The 18377-nt window shown below is 42.5% G+C and overlaps 1 protein-coding gene across 1 annotated transcript in view; it reads left to right on the plus strand.

Moving 5' to 3' along the window:
• The first annotated feature begins 7154 nt into the window (after positions 1 to 7154).
• Positions 7155 to 18377, plus strand: part of abca3b (ATP-binding cassette, sub-family A (ABC1), member 3b) — a 35321-nt gene continuing 24098 nt past the window's right edge. The window contains exons 1-3 of the mRNA XM_085271256.1: positions 7155 to 7439; positions 8388 to 8486; positions 10415 to 10658. Coding sequence (XP_085127382.1) covers positions 8433 to 8486; positions 10415 to 10658 — 298 coding nt within the window. The 5' untranslated portion in view covers positions 7155 to 7439; positions 8388 to 8432. The remainder of the gene's footprint in view (positions 7440 to 8387; positions 8487 to 10414; positions 10659 to 18377) is intronic.

The following is an 18377-nucleotide window of genomic DNA, read 5'->3' on the forward strand; positions in this document are numbered from 1 at the left end:
CCTTGGTGTGGTTTGCAAAGTGCTTCAGAAAGATGAGGAAATCTGTTTCTTACACCCATCCTGACTTATTTCCACTACCAGTACTTCCTACTGGTCCATCTCTGACACAGTGGTCTGCATAATGTATGTGTGGGAACACAAACAGTGGAGGAATTGTGTTGTCAATGGCATTAACCGCATATACAAAAGCGACCAGTGAACCTCTCTCTGCTGATGTCACTGCCCCAACTTGTTTAATACAAGTTAAAGTAATAGTGTGGTAAGTTGTAACATCTGCATTATTGTTACAAATAACCCAGACTGTTGCTGTTACAACTGACCCAGACTCCTATAGCCATGAACTAGCTAACATTACAGCCAACGGCTAAAACATTAGCACTAAAGACCTACACAGAATATATCCCCATAGACATACAAATAACACAATTTAAGTTTGATGAGTTTAACTGAAAAGCAAATAATGCTATTAGAAATTGAAATAAAGTAGAAAAACTTACTTTTTGGCATACAAATTACTTTTTTTCGTGTTAAATTGTCTGTGTTTGACAAAATGTGCTGATTTTTCACATGTGATAGCAGAACTGAATTGGGCATGCACAGGATGAGTCACATCATTTGAAACTTAGCCCTGATTGGAGAAATTGGAAGTGTTACAACTAGAGATGGCACGATACCACTTTTTTATGTCCGATACCGATACCGATATCATAAATTTGGATATCTGCGATACCGATATGAATCTGATATAGTGTTTTTTAATCAACAAAACTGTTTTTTTTAAATATCGTGCTGCATTTTGTATAAGTTCATACTCAAGTTTAAAACAACAACTACACTAAAGCTATTCTGTTATACCTGTATGCAAAAAAAATATTTCATAGTTCAGCAATACTGATCAATCTAATAAACTTAAACCTACACCATCCTCCCTATTCTGGTATTTTAAAGATCAAATCACTTTTATTGTCACATCACATGTGCAGGTACATTGGTACAGCACATGTGAGTGAAATTCTTGTGTGTGAGCTTCACAAGCAACAGAGTTGTGCAAAATACAATAATGTAAACAAGCAAAATACAAGAATGGCTACATCTGAAACTAATAAATATATGTACAATATATAATAGTATATGCATTTCTGGATGTGTATACTAAATATTTTTCTACGTGTGTGTGTGTGTGTGTACACATATTTTACAAATTAAATAGAGTAAACAATAAATAAAATATATAAAAATATACAGAGTTGAGACATGTGCAAAACAGTGGCATTACTGTACAGTATGGAGTGCATAATGTTGAAGTTCCAGTAGTGAAGCTGAGGTGTCTATGACGTGTTCATCAGTCTGATGGCCTGATGGAAGAAGCTGTCTCTCAGTCTGCTGGTTCGGGACCGGATGCTGCAGAACCTCCTTCCTGATGGAAGTAGTCTGAACAGTTTATGGCTGGGGTGATTGGAGTCCTTGATGATCCTCCCCGCTTTCCTCAGGCAGCGCTTCCTGTAGATGTCTTGGAGGGAGGGAAGCTCACCTCCAATTATCCGTTCAGAGCACCGCACTACTCGCTGGAGAGCTTTGCAGTTGTAGGCGGTGCTGTTGCCATACCAGGTGGTGATGCATCCAGTGAGGATGCTCTCAATGGCACAGTAATAGAAGGTCCTGAGGATGCGGGGGCTCATGCCGAATCTTTTCAGTCTCCTGAGAAAGAAGAGGCGCTGCTGCGCCTTCTTCACTGTTTTGTTTGTGTGTACTGACCACGTAAGATCCTCAGCCAGATGTACACCAAGGAACCGGAAGCTGCTCACTCTCTCCACAGCAGCGCCGTTGATGGTGATGGGGGTGTGTACTTCTCTGCACCTCCGGAAGTCCACTATCAACTCCTTTGTCTTTGCGACGTTGAGGGTGAGATGGTTGTCTTGACACCAGTGGGACAGGGCACTGACCTCCTCCCTGTAAGCCGTCTCATCACCATTGGTGATAAGACCCACCACTGTAGTGTCGTCCGCAAACTTCACAATGATGTTGGAGTTGTTAGTGGCTGTGCAGTCGTAGGTGTAGAGTGAGTATAGGAGAGGGCTCAGTACACATCCCTGTGGAGCACCAGTGTTCAGTGTGATGGGGGATGAGGTGATGCTGCCCAGTCTGACCACTTGGCGTCTGTCAGACAGGAAGCTAAGGATCCAGCTGCAGAGGGAGCTGCTCAGTCCTAGATCCTGGAGTTTCCTGTCCAGCTTCGAGGGAACGATGTTATTGAATGCTGAGCTGTAATCTACAAACAGCATTCTCACATACGTGTCTCTCTTCTCCAGGTGTGACAGGGCAGTATGTAGTGTCAGGGCTATGGCATCATCAGTGGACCTGTTGTGGCGGTATGCGAACTGTAGAGGGTCCAGTGAGTCGGGTAGTGCAGAGCAGATGAAGTCCCTGACCAGCTTCTCGAAGCATTTGCTTACGATGGGGGTCAGGGCTACAGGTCGCCAGTCGTTCAATGAGGAGATGGTGGAGGATTTGGGTACAGGGACGATGGTGGCCATTTTGAAGCAGGCTGGGACTACAGACAGAGAGAGGCAAAGGTTGAAGATGTGCGTGAACACTCCAGCCAGCTGAGCCGCGCATGACCTGAGGACGCGGCCGGGAATCCCGTCCGGACCAGTAGCTTTGCGTGCGTTCACCTTCCTGAAGCACTTCCGCACATCCTCCTCAGACACAGTGTGCGCACTGACGTCATCCGCGGTGCGCACACTGTCCGGTCTCATGGTGTTCGCTGTGTCGAATCTAGCGTAGAATACGTTTAGATCCTCACACAGAGAGGCCGTGGTCTGCGGTGTGCTGGTTTTCCCTCTAAAGTCTGTCGGGGTTGTCAAACTGTTGCTCCACCCTGTCCCTGTACTCACGTTTGGCTGCTTTGATCGTCTTCCGGAGTTGGTAATGTGCATGTTTGTAGTCCGATGTGTTCGCGGAGGCAAAGGCGGTGCTCCGTGCCGCCAGTGCCGCGCGAACATCTCCGTTAATCCAGGGTTTTTGATTTGGGAAGGATTTAACTGTTCTGGATGGGACGACATCTTCCACGCATTTCCTGATAAATCCGCAGACTGAGTCTGTGTACTCATCAATGTCCCTAGCAGCCACGTGAAACATTTCCCAGTCCGCGTGATCAAAACAGTCCCGCAGCGCAGACTCCGATTGGTCCGTCCAACAGTGCACCGCCCTCCGGGTTGGAGCTTCCTGTTTCAGCTTCTGCCTGTAGGCGGGCAGGAGCAGGATGGAGCGGTGATCTGATTGGCCGAATGGGGCGTGGGGGAGGGCTTTGTACGCATCCCGGAAAGAGGTGTAGCAGTGGTCGAGTAGCCGGTCTCCACGTGTGTTAAAAGGAATGTGTTGGTGGAGTTTGGGTGAGACTTTCTTCAGGTTTCCCTTATTAAAGTCTCCGGCTGTGATAAACGCTGCCTCTGGGTGTGCGGTTTCCTCGCTGCTGATCGCGCTGTACAGTTCCCTGAGTGCTCGGTCAGTGTCGGCTTGTGGGGGAATGTAAACAGCCGTAATAATCACTGCTGTAAATTCCCTCGGTAGCCAGAATGGCCGGCACTTAATCATCAGGTACTCCAGGTCCGGTGAGCAGAAGGATTTGACTGGGTGCACGTTCACATAATCACACCAGCTGTTGTTGATCATGAAACACACACCACCGCCTCTGCTTTTCCCAGTAAGATCCTGTGACCTGTCCGCGCGATGCACGGAGAACCCCGGTAGTTGTATTGCGGAGTCCGGTACCTTGTCCGATAGCCAGGTTTCTGTGAGGCAGATCACGCAGCAGTCCCGCATCTCTCGCTGGAATGAGATCCGTGCCCGAAGCTCGCACAGCTTGTTCTCCAGAGACTGCACATTAGCCAGTAATAAACTGGGTAACGGTGGTCTGTTAGTGCGCCGTCTCAGTCGAACCAGAACGCCAGATCTTCTCCCTCTGCGTCGGCGTTTGGGGCCTCCAGGGCCAGAGAACAAAGGCGTCTCAGGTGAGATGAATGGGGGGTCTGCAAACGGAGCGTCCGTGTTGCAAAACTTGAACTCCGGAAAGTTATAAGAAAGACCGTCTTTTATGTCCAGTAAGGTTTGTCGGTCGTACACAAGGAGACAAGTGCTGCTCGTGAAAAAATAAAGGAAAAGTAAAATTAAACACAGAAAAAAGCTGTTGCTTGGGGGAGCTCGCGACGAGGCTGCCATACTCGGCGCCATCTTGTTAAAGAGTACTTAGCGTAAATATTAAGCAACCTAACTAATAGGGTTCCAACTCCCAGCATCAACAAAAATAAATAAATAAAAAATAGGGAACCACCCCTCACGCTCCACCTCATGACGCTTAATCGACGTAATCAACCTTAATTTGATGCAGTGTGAAAAAAAATGCACAGAAATCAATTATTTTTCAAGAAATATTAAATAGATTCAACATCTTTCTTCAACAAAATTGCAGACTGCACAGATGGTACCTTCCCAAAGGAAAAAGTACTATAGCTTACTAGGGTATTTAAATTAGACTTAATAGTTACTATATACAGTAATTGACTTCTATTCATTTTACATCAAATTAAAACTTTGGGTGTCAGATAATTATTTATTAAAAGCTAGACATTTTAAATGAGAATAAGAAAGAAAAGTATGTCTTTGTGCCCCCCTTTTCCCTGTTAATGCCCTATCGGCCCCCCTGGCTAAACTTTGCTAGATCCGCCCCTGCACAGTGACCAGCGTCAGCTCCTGGTGTAGAAAGTAATATTAAATAAATTCTAACAACAGCTGATCAAGCTTAAACGTGCTGCTGTTGTTCAGCCGCTGGTTTCCTCTTTCTGGTGCAAAGTGGGCCAAAAACAAACAAGAGAGATGGACTCACGACAGAAAAGCCGATCAGCTGATCATTAAGCAGTTTCATGATTGAAGTAGCAGCAAGAAGAGGCAGTCGCTCCATATATCGCTTGTTAAGCTTAACGCAGGAATGCTTTACAAACATTCAGAGATGGACTTACACACTTGCTTTACTTCTCTCGGGGATAACTTTGTTGGAGATGAAATGCCGGGTAGCTAGCGAAGCTCCAAATGCTATCCAGACCACCGACAGGTCCCGCATGCCACAGCGCTCTATCACGTGATGCATACTGCTCCGACGTGCTAACGTTCTGAGGTGAGTTACGGCGTGTTGCAAGTTTTGTGAGGTGCTTTCGTGATATTTAATGGATCGGATTACATTTTTTATTTTTCTCCGATATCCGATCCAGTAATTTAGGTCAGTATCGGACCGATACCGATACGTAATATCTGATCGGTCCATCTCTAGTTACAACTGACCCACATTACAACTATCCCCGGTCTCCCCCCCCCCCCCCCCACACACACACACACATATATATATATATATATATATATATATATATATATATATTCATTATTCATTCAAAACAGCCCAGAGCATGATGCTGCCACCACCATGCCTCACAGCTGGTACTGTGTTCTTAGGTTTGAAAGCCTCACCACAATGGCACATACCTAAAATATGTAACCCTAACCCACAAATAGCTCAAACTGTGTCTCATCTCACCATGAAATTTTTCTCCAGAAGACATTTGGGTTGTCCATGTAAGCAACTACAAATTTTAGTCAAGCTCAACGGTGTCGATTTTGGAGCAGGTGCTTCTTAGTCCATGGCAGGCTTGAGCTTTGGTTGTTCCTGGGAGGTTTCTGCAAATCCAAACCAATTTCCTGACATCTGCAGGTGACATTTTAGTTATTCTTTCAGATCTTGGCAATTTTTTTGACACATCCAAATAACTTTTGTACAATTATTTAAACTTATGGTCTTGGAATCTGCAGGTGTTTAGAAATGGCTCCAACAGACATTTGAAAGTTGTGTAAATATACAATCTCCTTAGATCTTCACTGAGTTCTTTGTACTTTCCTTTTGTTCTGAGTGTTGGTCAATCCAATGAGAGCAGTCAAACAAATCCTTGTTATGCTGGCAAAGAGAAACTACCAGTTGTATTCAATCATGATCACTATAAGGAGTTAATAGGACTTATCCATTTAAAGACATTTCATAACCTTCAGCACCATTTAGTGAAAGATTTGAGTGTGTATATATTTGAGCCTTTATGTATACTTTTGGCTCTGTGTGGACTAGAGAAAATCCAAAATAAATTCCAACTTCTGCACAAAGTTCCCGTATATCATTACAGTTCCATATAATCATTCCACCCTGGAAAAGAAACAGGTCACAGAACTGAAAACCCCCAATTTTCAGTGACATTCACGTCCATGATGTGTGTATGAAACTGCTGACCAGAAGCATATATGTCCTTCCCAACAGTATGTTGGATTATTTTTAATGCTAAATATACAAACACAAAAGCAAACAAAAGATGCCCCCTGCGCGCGCGCGCACACACACACACACACACACACACACACACACACACACACACACACACACTTAATAAAGATAAAAGGAAAGCAAATAGCTCCACTTGTTTGATACACTACATGGTCAAAACAAACAAATTTCTGTTAGATCAAAATCTTCAAAAAGTTCAAAAAAGGTCCCAAGACATTTCCAGATATCTTTGTCTTCTCCAGAGCTTAACATTCAGTCAGTGAGCTGTAACCTCAAAATAATTTCATCAGCATGAATTAAAAAAAGGAGAAGAAGCAGACATTATATAAACAACCCAAGAGAGAAGTTACTCCATCTGGGTAGTAAGTTTTTGTTGTTGTTGTTTTTTGTCATCTTAACCTAAACTGACTTTTATATTTATTTATGCAGTTTTTGCAAGTTTCCCAACTCTGTGAAAAGAAAAAAAAAAATAGTGGAGCAGTACTCCTCAAGCCTGACATATAAATATAAATGCGGTGCCTTTGCGCTTAAAGACGGAAGATGATCTCATCAGGGATTACTTAAAAAAAAAAGTTTAGTGGTCTTGATAGAAAGCTGAATAAATAACAAGGAAATAGTAACAATAAGGACAGTATACAGCCTCATACCAACTAAAACTATATTTAAAACTATTATTTAATCTATATTTGGTGTTATATGTGCAGCGGTGACTTCCGATCCCAGTTATTGGGATCATGTGACACCCCTATGTGGTCACGTGATATCTTTTGTTGACGTTTCTCGCTGTATTTTACATGCAATATATCCATGGGCTTATCCAGAAGCTGGTGCAATGTCATCGCCTCGCTAGCAAGCAGCAAACTCCGGAGGGTATAAACTTGCACTGGGCTGCCGGCGAATAGCTTCATTAATGCTACCGAGTATCGACAGCACTGGCGAAGCAAAGAGAGCCGAAGAGATGCTTTTGTTGTCGGTTTAAGACGATACGGAGGGACTGTTTTCACCTCGACAGGAAGAGGGACACCGCAGTTCGTGGAGTTGTTGTGCAGAAACCTTTCTTTTTGAGGTAATTGAGCGTATTTACAGTACTATTTACACTATTAAATAGTGTGAAATGTAACTGTGTCGATGAGTCAGTGCCTCAAATGTAGGAAATTGCTGTCTTTTTCCCCCCTCGGCTGCATTATTTGCATTCATCAGAGCCCTTTAAGGATTGACAAGAAGATTGACCAATCGGGAGAGCCAGAAGGCCCGGGATGGGCCAATCAGAGACGATGTCGAGGAGGTCCACGTCTTTAACTCCCTGTGCGTGGTTATTGTTTGCCAGAAAATACTAATAAGGAACTAGGTCAATGCGATAATTGAGCCCTGACTTATTATAGTCAATGAGACAAGTTCCCAGTTCCTTCACAGAAGGGTCAGTTTTATTCTGTTTTATTCGTGCTGTGCTGTGAAATAAGATTCTAATGGGACAAAAGTGTACTGTGAGACTGCGAGGACATCCTGGTTTAGGAGTTCATGTCTATCGATCGCGCTTTCTGGACTGTGTGTGTTTGTAAATGTGGTATTGCAGATGTGCGCATTCTCGTGTGTTTTGGAGCTGTCACAAATAGCTCTCTGTCTGTGATCTTATTACTCCTATAATAACCTATTGGGGAATTTCCATTGACTATTTATGTAAATGTAAATGACCTGGTTTTTTTTCTTATCACCTCTTTGCCCATGTGCCTCTGGTGTCTGAACAAATTTCTAGACTCTTATCATCTATTTTGTATTTATTATAGCTGTTCATATTTATTACCGATCACAGTTTGTGGAATTTCCTTTTAACTTCTCTTGTTTTGGTTTTCCTCATGGTTCTCAGAAATTATTAAAGATCATGCTTTTGATGATTGCTCAATTTCACTTCTCTTTTCGAATCTGCTGTTAAATAGAAACTCAGAAAGAAGTCATTACAGTTTAGTAGAAGGTAAATCTGGAATGAAAACCTGACTCGCTCTCTTTCTGTCTCCAGCTCCGACAGAAGGCAGCTTGAACTGTGTCCTATGTACCCTTCAAAATGGCCATTTTCCAACAATTTGGACTACTGCTGTGGAAAAATTATCTTCAGCAGGTGAGTTAAAAGAAGGTGTACCACTTCTAACCTGCCTCTATGTCCTTTTTAGGTGCTGATATTCTTCGCAGCACCATTGTGTATTGTCAGAAGTAGCAGTGTTTACAGAGGGGCCGCCTGGATTTACAGCACTGAATTGATAGCAATATGAAAGCTCATAAATACAGTAAACTGACTAACAGTTAGTTTCATGAACTTAAGATGTTACCCAGTGGGTTGAAACCTGTTTAAGCTCAGAAATAGACAATATGTTTGTAGTTTCTAGACTGGTCAGCTTATTGGTGGCTATCACATGCGTTTCCTAGCCTTATATGGCTGTCTTCGGGAAAAGTCATGGTGTATATCTTTAGTTATTTCAGTTTTTTTTTTCTTTCAACATAGATCATGAGACAAAAATCATTACAGCTGGATTTTTCTATTGTGTTTATGGGAACAGCATGTGATTACATTCAAGGCCTGTCAGTTTACAGAAGACTGGAAATCATTTTTGCAATACAGAGTGCTTGATTTATACTGGCACAGGCTATTGGTACAGTTCTGTTTGTGCATTGTGCTCTGTAGCTCTTGTACACTTTTGAACATTAATACCAGTTGATGATTTCACAATCCTGCACATTTTGAGAAATGGCTTTTGCTTTCTGCTGCATAGCTTGTGTGCTCTGAGGGCTGTATCTCCATCACCTATTTGTCTTTCACCTGCTGCTCCAGCTGTTGCCTTGATTCCGTTTGCAGAACACAGGCGCACTATATAATTTAATCTGTCTTACAAAATCTCATATATGATCATATTTGACTTTTACAATGAAATTCACAGACACAGTAGCTTAGGCCTGTTAAAGCCCACAGCAAAGCCCATACATTTCTGGTTCATCCTGTTTTTTATTTTGTGGTCATCACCCCCATGTTGATTTTGACATTATTTTCTAGTTAAGTCTTTTAAAACTTGTAAGCAAGCGAGTTGTGTAAGCAAGACAGATTTCCCACAACTATATGCAGTCATGAAACTAAGTACACACCATGATTCAGTAGTTTTTAGAACCTCTTTTAGCAGCAGTAACCCAAAGTAATCATTTTCTGTATGACTTTATCAGTCTCTCACATCATTGTGGAGAAATTCTGGTGTATTCATTACAATGTTGCTTCAGTTCATTGAGGTTTGTGGGTGTTTGTTTATGCACAGCTCTCTCAAAGAGCCTGCTACAACATTTCAGTCAGGCTGAGGTCCGGACTTTGATTGGGCCATTGCAACATATGACTTTTTTCTTTGTCAGCCGGCAGCAACCTGCCAACCAGTTTTGGCAGGTTGCTGCTCCACACCAGCAAACTGCCAAAACTGCTGTTGTTACAAAGGTGATCATACTTGCTGATGATCAGTTAATCCAGTACATTTTATTAGCAGCATCTGGCTGCTTCCTACCCATGGGAGCAGTAAGGGGACACTACAGTTCACACTGACTTTTTTGCATGACTATATTTTACTCTGTGCTTGCATTCATTCTCCTAAGTAGCAATTTGGATTTATTGCTGAAAGGGGAGGGTGTAATATTGAGATTGAGATTAATGTCCTGAAACTGTCCAATGCACTTTGTACTTCAATCACTCAGCAAGCGGAGTCTATCACGTAAATTACGTTTTATTTTAAGTGTCTGTGAAATTGTCTCATTTCACTCCATAACAGGGTAATAGGAATAAACCGATGCCCCAAACCCCATCCTGATTCAAATGATTAGTAGCTTGCATTATCATAGAGAGGTTTTTGCAGAGCGGTTGTACATGTTAATGTCACAGTATTTTTCCATTTTGGATGACCTAAGGGAGAGTTTATTTATTTCCCAAGATGTGTTGTCTTTATTAAAAATGATCAGTACTTTGTGTTTCTGTATGCACTTGATACCAGTGTTAATACTCTCCCTCACTCTGCTCCCCAGAAACGACAAATCCTTGTAACTCTGGTGGAGATCCTTCTTCCCCTGCTCTTCTCCTGCATCCTCATTGTATTGCGCCAGAAGGTGTCTTTCAAGGATTACCCAAATGCTACAATCTATGAGAGCTACTCAGTAGAAACACTACCAAAAGATTGGAAAAACTTACAGCTGACATATGTGCCCGGCAACTCCAGCGTGGTGCGTCAGGTGGCAGAGGATGTGCAAAGAAGCTTGTTCCTATCCTCAGGTGGGGAACGAATGTCGTATAACATGTAAAGATTTATTTAAGAAGGAATTTTAATCCAAATGTAGATCTGTGAAAAGTAGGTCAGAAAATATATTCCATCTGCAGTTGATCAGTCAACAGCCAAGATTTGATTGGCACCAAAGATGATCAAAGGCATTTTTTTGTAAAAATACATCTAGATTTGAATCAGAAGGTATTCACGTGTCCGTCTTTGTGTTTAGCTCTTTCTGAATGTGATCATCCATCAGCCTGTTTGTCTCATTAAGGTATAGTTTGACATTTTGGGAAACCTTCCTGAAGATTAGATCAATACCAACTCCACTGTCTGTCTGGTAAACACAAGGTTACAGAATGCAGCATGTTAGTTTGGCTTTGCGTAGAACTAAAAACAGGAAAAGAGCATGAAATCTACCCTCACCTCTCAACTAAAGCCGACTTATAAACATTAAAATGCGTCTTTCCCATAATTCCAGTCTTTATAGTGAGCCGACCTAACAGGTTTCTGCCTTTAGTATTTATTTTAGTACAGTTTCTTGTCAGATGAAGTAAAAAAACAAATGTTTGCAGGAACATTTATTGCCAGTAAAACAAACCCTTTAGCCCTGACACCATTTGTAGTTGAGGACAAACCTGGGAATACTTGTTCTTCCAGAAACAATCCTCAGAAGGGCCACACCCTGCTCACGACCAAACGGTGTCAGCTTAGAGTTTAGACAAGGAAATGAAAAGGACACACACTGTAGCTCACATGGCTGCTCCCCCGGGGACACGTCTTTTTAAAAACTCAGGCGCTAACACACATCTGCCCTGTGTGACCAGTTATTCAGATAAACATGCAGACAGCCTGACAGACAGGTGTACAAACAGGCTTTTTGCATATTTGTTTTCATTTTGACTGACAATTGGCACGACGGGCAAATGGCTGCCGTGTGAGGTGAGCGGAGAGATACACAGGTAGCCACAGATCTGTGGAACTGCTTCCCTGAACACAGCTATTTGAGATCTAAGCTCAGCTGTTAATAAATAATTTAACTAGTCTTAGCACTCAGAGGGGAAGGTGAAGAGGGGGTGATCAAGGCTGAATCACTGATATTTTGTTTTTCCTGCTGTAATTCTACAATGTTGTGCCTAAAATGAGGGATTCTTTTAAACAGATAACACATTAATTAATAATTAGAGATAAATAATGGAATTATTTGTGACTCCGGTCATGAAATTGTTTATTTTCCAAAATATTGTGAAATGGTGTGTTACAAAACTATTTTTCCTTCCTGTCATCATTTAAGAATAATGCTTCCCTTTTTAAAATTTGCAGATAATCTACTTCTTTTAAAGCTTTAAACACATAAGTGAACAGTTTTACTCAAGACAACAATTAATAAAACCTAATCTTACTTTATCAGTTAAATCACTGTTTTTTGAAAATATGCAATTCCAACATCTTTATGTCCTCAGTGATCTGTTTTCAGGGTTATTGAGGTTGTCTCTCGTACACACTGTTTTACCTTCAGTCTCATGTTCTCACGCTCCAAGCAGACCCTCCTATAAAAAGAAGAAAGAAAATGGTTCTTTCTGCCAAGTTAAGTCTGAACATCTGGCCTTTTCACATTTCAGCATCACCATGGACACATAAACATCATATTATGCACCTGAGGAACTGAAAACGCGGTGGCTTACTGTCATTAGGGAAATACCCGTGTGTTCGTTCGTGTTAATATCCTATTGTTACAATCTGTTTGCTAGAAGCTACAGAAAGTCTTTCTAATGCTGGTAAAGTGAACTGCTCTTAGGAGTAGCAGTGGGCGATATAGCCTCAAAATTATATCTGGATATTCCAAGAAAATGTGCAATATTATTGCAAATTCGATGATTTTGACAAATTTTATTGATGCAGGCAGCAGCTTTTGTAAGTAATTAAAGGGAATTTTCCATCTTTCTTTTGCAGTGAGCATTGATGACAGACTGCCAAATTTGTAGTGTGAATCTATTGAAACAAGGTGCCAGCAGCAGCAGCCACAGGATTATGGTGTATTAGTAGTCACACAGCATTATATCCAGTGACAAATGCAAGCACAGAGTAGCCTACGAAGAGTTCTCCTGTAATTCTGGAGGAGATGCACAATATTGTCACATAATAAAACTGCAAAATATTCTCTTCCCGGGATGTTTTATCTTTGTAAACAGCTGCTTAAAGCCCTGGTTTTCAACCATGTAACCGCATCACTAATTTAAATCCACCATTTGCTCTTCCTGACATATGGACTGAAACTTGTGATGGTTGGTTGAGTCATTGGTTACTTTTGGGTTGTACACCACCAGCTGCTAGCATCATACTCGATGGTGTGTTTTTTGCCAAGTGGTGAAACACATTTGTTGTTTCCACCTTTAACTGGAACAGTTTCCTTGCATATTTTACTGGATAAATACTGTTTTCTGTTGGAGGTTGTTGAAGTAGCTTCCTTTTTAGGAAGAGGTACATGGATCGATCCGAATACTTGCAGTACTGGCCTTGTATTTACTTGTAATTGAATTGATACCAAACACTGCATGATCGCACAGCACTAGGTACTAAGTCTTCAACATAGGGTGACACATGGCTCTTGTTATCTTGTCTTGTTATTGTGAACTAGGGAACATAAACATAGCTATTGCTATTGCAACCTCAATATGACACATTTAAATCACGTAAGAAATATTGCTGGTATTATCGCAGATAATATAATATGGTGCAGTCCTATTTGGAGAAGACCTATGCTGGATATTTGTTGACTATATTTCCTGGTTTTCATTGTACAAACTGACCAATCACAGCAAGACTTTTTGGGGACTAGATAGTAGCATTTCAGAGGGTGTAAAGCGGTGCAGAGAATAAGATATAGATATGTCTATATGTCTATATGTGTATATATGTCTATATATATGTCTATATATATGTCTATATGTCTATATATATGTCTATATGTCTATATATATGTCTATATATATGTCTATCCGTCTGTCTATTTATCTATCCGTCTGTCTATCTATCCGTCTGTCTGTCTGTCTGTCTGTCTGTCTGTCTGTCGTGTTTTATGGTGTTTTTATGGGCCGATGGATTTTTTTAAAAAATTTTTTTAGGAAGGGTATATATAATGAAAGGTGTTGGATTGGCCAATTGGTCATGATCGACTCTGGGCTGGACCAATTACAGCCGAGGAGGCCGGATGCACCCTCTCCCTTGTTTAGCAATCACGTGATTTTCGCGCATTGCATGCCGGGAACTCGTGGCAAAACAATCCAAGTACCGCATCAAATGCAAGCATTTGCAGCACCGCAAAACGTTCATTCTCCGGTCCCAATGCCTTCTTGTTTTTTCTTTGACGCACAAAAAGGAATGTACAAAAACAAAAGGAGAATAATGCCGGTCCGTACAAAGACAGACTCGACGAAAGGACAAAGAAAAGATATGAGGAAAAAATCAAAGGAGTGAAAGGGTTAGACCCTTACGAGCACACAGAGTGGACAAAAGACATTAGCGTGCTGCCCAACTTTCACCACGCTCATATTTATAATTATACGGTTCTTGGAGTGAGTGCATGCACTCATGAAGTTTAGTAACTTCAGGTCACTGCAACAAGCCCAGGTACAGTTTACCGACGGATGGGTACAGGACCTTGAAATGCACCGTGTAGAACGAAAGACGATCGTACGAACAGAGTTTACCAGTCTCACAAATCGTCTTCATAAATACACATTCGTTAACCGTTTATTAATATAACCTTTGAGCTCAACGGTAATTAATTAGTAGTGGAAATAATTTCTGGTAGCATTACAGAAATGTAGCAGTGACAATAATATTGTATGCTGTAATCGTACTGGACAATTAGTGATACAAAACAACTGTTTATGTTTTTGTCAATGTACCATGGTAATAACAGAAGCGAAACGCAATATTGTGTCAGGACAATTCACTATTTATGCACAATAAACACAATAAACAAAGGAGCATAGCGCAACAATTTCTGTTCAGCGCCAGACTTGCTTGTAACCTATATCACCAATTATGTTAAGAAAAATGACTATTAACTACTACAAAACTCTGACCTTTGTGGGAATGCTTGGAGCAGACTAACCTGTGAGCTGGAGTGTTCTGAGACGTTATATTTGGTATATCCAGACCATCCGTCGGCTCTTACTTCAGAAACATGGCTTAAAAAATTTCTCTTCAACGACTTAGTTGACCTGGATGACTGAGAACCTTCACAGACTTCAACGACTTAATCCGATAAAAAAAAAGAACGATCTCTTTACCCGTCGGCTTCCCGTGGCTGTCATGCGACCGGCTATTGCAGTTAATAATGCAACAGCTTCTTGTCATTTTTTGGGTTTCTTTTTATCGCTGTGTAACTGAGTTCAATTGAAAGCCTGCGTGCGCTAGTACCTCTTGCCACAAGTTCCCAGAATCCTTTGCGGTTTTAACCCTGAATGACGTCACATTTTCAATCTTTATCCTGGTGGGCCGGTCTCTAGTCAAAATGCCCGAGCCGATTTTTTTGTCCCAGTCCAGCCTTGTTTACACAGGTGCACATAAGTGGTCCGCATGTGCGCATTCGCTGTCAAAATAAAAGACGCGCACCAGATAAGAAGTTGCAACGCAAGTTTGCGTCCATATAAAAAGCACTGTTTTTGTCCGCTAGAGTGGGATTTTCACGGCACATTCCGCACCACATCTCTGTGCGTTCATCATTTGTTTGAAGCCAGCTCACCTCCTGCAACCACTTTTCCGAGAATACGTGCTTCTTTTGTGGTTTCTTTTGTGGAGGAACACCAAAGTAATTGCTTAAAGGAGCTTGCTTCTTCGACATCTTTAAGAGTTCTAAACAAATGTCTGTCCTCCCAGAAAATATTATGTACGCAAACACGCGTTGCAACTTCATATATTGTGCTCGGTTTTTTTTTTTTTTTTTTGGACAGCGAATGCGCACCTGCGGACCGCTTCTTCTGGGCTATATTCTCAGCAGCATATTGTAGCGGGTCAGAGCTGTTCGGGGTTCTGTTTGTACAGTTATGTTTTGTTTATGTTGCCATAGTGACGGGTGACGCCCTCTCGCGACGGTGTGTCCTTCCGGGGTCAGAGGGCGCCCTGTGTGTTGTTGTTGTTGTTGCTGTTGCTGTGCGGTTGCCGCGCTGAGCAGTTAGCTAGCGGCAGTGTTCTTCTGCAGTTGTCAATAAACGGCTGTGCTCCCTGGCTAGCTCACGGGAAGCAAGACCAAACGACACCTCCGTCTCCTTGTCTGAGCTCGCCACATTGGTGTCAGAAGTGGGATGATGGTGGCACCCAATGTTCTGACCCGAGTGACTTTTCCCCCCGCCGGTCGTGACCGGCCAGTGCGCCAAAAGAAGGCACCTGGACATTTGCAGGACTTTGTGTGGGGTAATGGGGTCGTTGGGGACGACTGACCCCTTAGGTGGGGGCTATGTAGCGGGTCAGGGCTGTTCGGGGTTCTGTTTGTACAGTTATGTTTTGTTTATGTTGCCATAGTGACGGGTGACGCCCTCTCGCTGAGACGGTGTGTCCTTCCGGGGTCAGAGGGCGCCCTGTGTGTTGTTGTTGCTGTGCGGTTGCCGCGCTGAGCAGTTAGCTAGCGGCAGTGTTCTTCTGCAGTTGTCAATAAACGGCTGTGCTCCCTGGCTAGCTCACGGGAAGCAAGACCAAACGACACCTCCGTCTCCTCCTTGTCTGAGTTCGCCACAATATTAAACATATCAGGTCCCCATAAGGAGAATCATGTGCTAACGGCTGTCTAAATGACTCGGGTAAAGTTTGTAGCATGCATGCTTGTTGTTTTTGTCTGCTTCCACTTGTCTTTGCACTAGGATGATGTCGGTGTAAACGTGCAGTCATATTCGTTGTGTCTGTGAAGGTTCTCAGTCATCCAGGTCATCGTAGTCAAAGGAGCTTGCAAAGAAAAGCGTCTGGACTTCTTTAAGTTGCTTGAAGACGTTTCACCTCTCGGATGAGAGGTGAAACTTAAAAAAGTCCAGACGCTTTTCTTTGCAAGCTCCTTTGACATATTCGTTGTGTTCCCACTAGTGCTGTCAGCGTTAATCTCGTTGAAATGACGTTAACGCCACAACACGGCAAATCTCCGTTAATGAGCTACCCCTGATCGCCTGAGCCTGGGGCTAGACGGCCAACACGTTAACGAGCTAACTGCGCTAACACACTAGTTCCCACCCATGTAATTGAGCATTGCGTGGCACATCCAACATACTGTTTTACTTTAGTCCGTGACGCGCTTACCTTCAGGGTCATATGTCACATGAAAACCAAAATAATTCCAAATGCCAGATCTGAATGAGGGTGGGGGAGGTTCAATTTGCCATGTTGCAAGGAGAGCTTAACTTCTGTCTCGCTAGCTTGCCCTGCGCTCTTCCTTCTGACGATGCTGTCTGTGTTGAGCGCTCAGTGGATCTGCGCTCGACAGTGCAGCCTAGGTGGAGTAGTCGAACGCAGATTCACTGAGCGCTCAACACAGACAGCATCGTCAGAAGGAAAGTTGATCAAATAAATTACAAATGTTGTATTGTTCGATACATATGCGTACCGAACCGAAAGCACTGTATCGAACGTTCAATATCGATACGAATATCGTTGCACCCCTAATATATATATCTATATACCAATATATATATATATATATATATATATATATATATATATATATCCCATAGCAGCTGGATAGCGTAGTGGTTAGACTACACGCCTTTGGAACAGGACGTCGCCCGGATCAACAAGGTCCGCGTCAGGTGTTGAGGAACCAGGGCACCCTGACGAAAAGTGGGCTACTGGAACAAGAAGGCATCGGTGGGCAAGAGACGAAAACAGGGCGTTGTTGGAATGCTACTACGCAAGTAACCCCGGCGGAAGGGGCTACATGAATAGGATGTGGTGGTCCCCGTGGTAATCGGAGCACTAGGTGCGGTGACTCCCAAGCTAGGCGAGTGGCTCCAGCAGATCCCGGGAATAACATCGGAGATCTCTGTCCAGAAGAGCGCAGTCCTGGGAACAGCTAAGATACTGCGCAGGACCCTCAAGCTCCCAGGCCTCTGGTAGAGGACCCGAGCTTGAAGGATAAACTGCCCGCAGGGGCGTGCTGGGTGTTTTATTTTATTTTTTATATGAGTTCAACTTGAACTCCAGAATAAACCTGAGGATTTGAAGGGCTAGTTAACCCAAATTCCTAAACCTTACAATTTTGTCAAAGACCATTAAGTGGTAAACTATCAGCACAGCTGCACTGTCATGGCTCGCACTCTCACTTCAAGTGGTAATTGACAAACCTGCTGTTCTAGTGCTTTGCACTAACCAGCTAACTGTTCCAAACTCTAACCATTAACTTTAGCTACTTGTTTTGTACTGTTTAGTGTAATTTAGCCAACAAGTATGGCTATTACATGGCTAATTATTGATTCATTTTAAAAAATACTACACCTAAACTAACGCTTACTCTTTAAACTGTCTCTACTTGCTTCGAATAATCCGATTTTTCACTAATACAACTGAGCTAACCCAAAATCTTCCCATGTATCTATTTCTAATGCTGCTAGATGGGAATTACTGAGTTATACTAGTGGTAACCATTTGAGGAGCGTGAAGGATGTCAGGTGAATATGTGAACTGTGTCTTTTGGCTGATTGCCCTTCCTCTTTATCTCTGTGCAAGTGTTTATTTTATGA

Source organism: Mchenga conophoros, linkage group LG4 (genome assembly GCF_057382185.1).
Source record: "Mchenga conophoros isolate Kocher_MC1m ecotype Shallow Benthic linkage group LG4, M_conophoros_male_GT1.1, whole genome shotgun sequence".
Lineage (NCBI taxonomy): Eukaryota > Metazoa > Chordata > Actinopteri > Cichliformes > Cichlidae > Mchenga > Mchenga conophoros.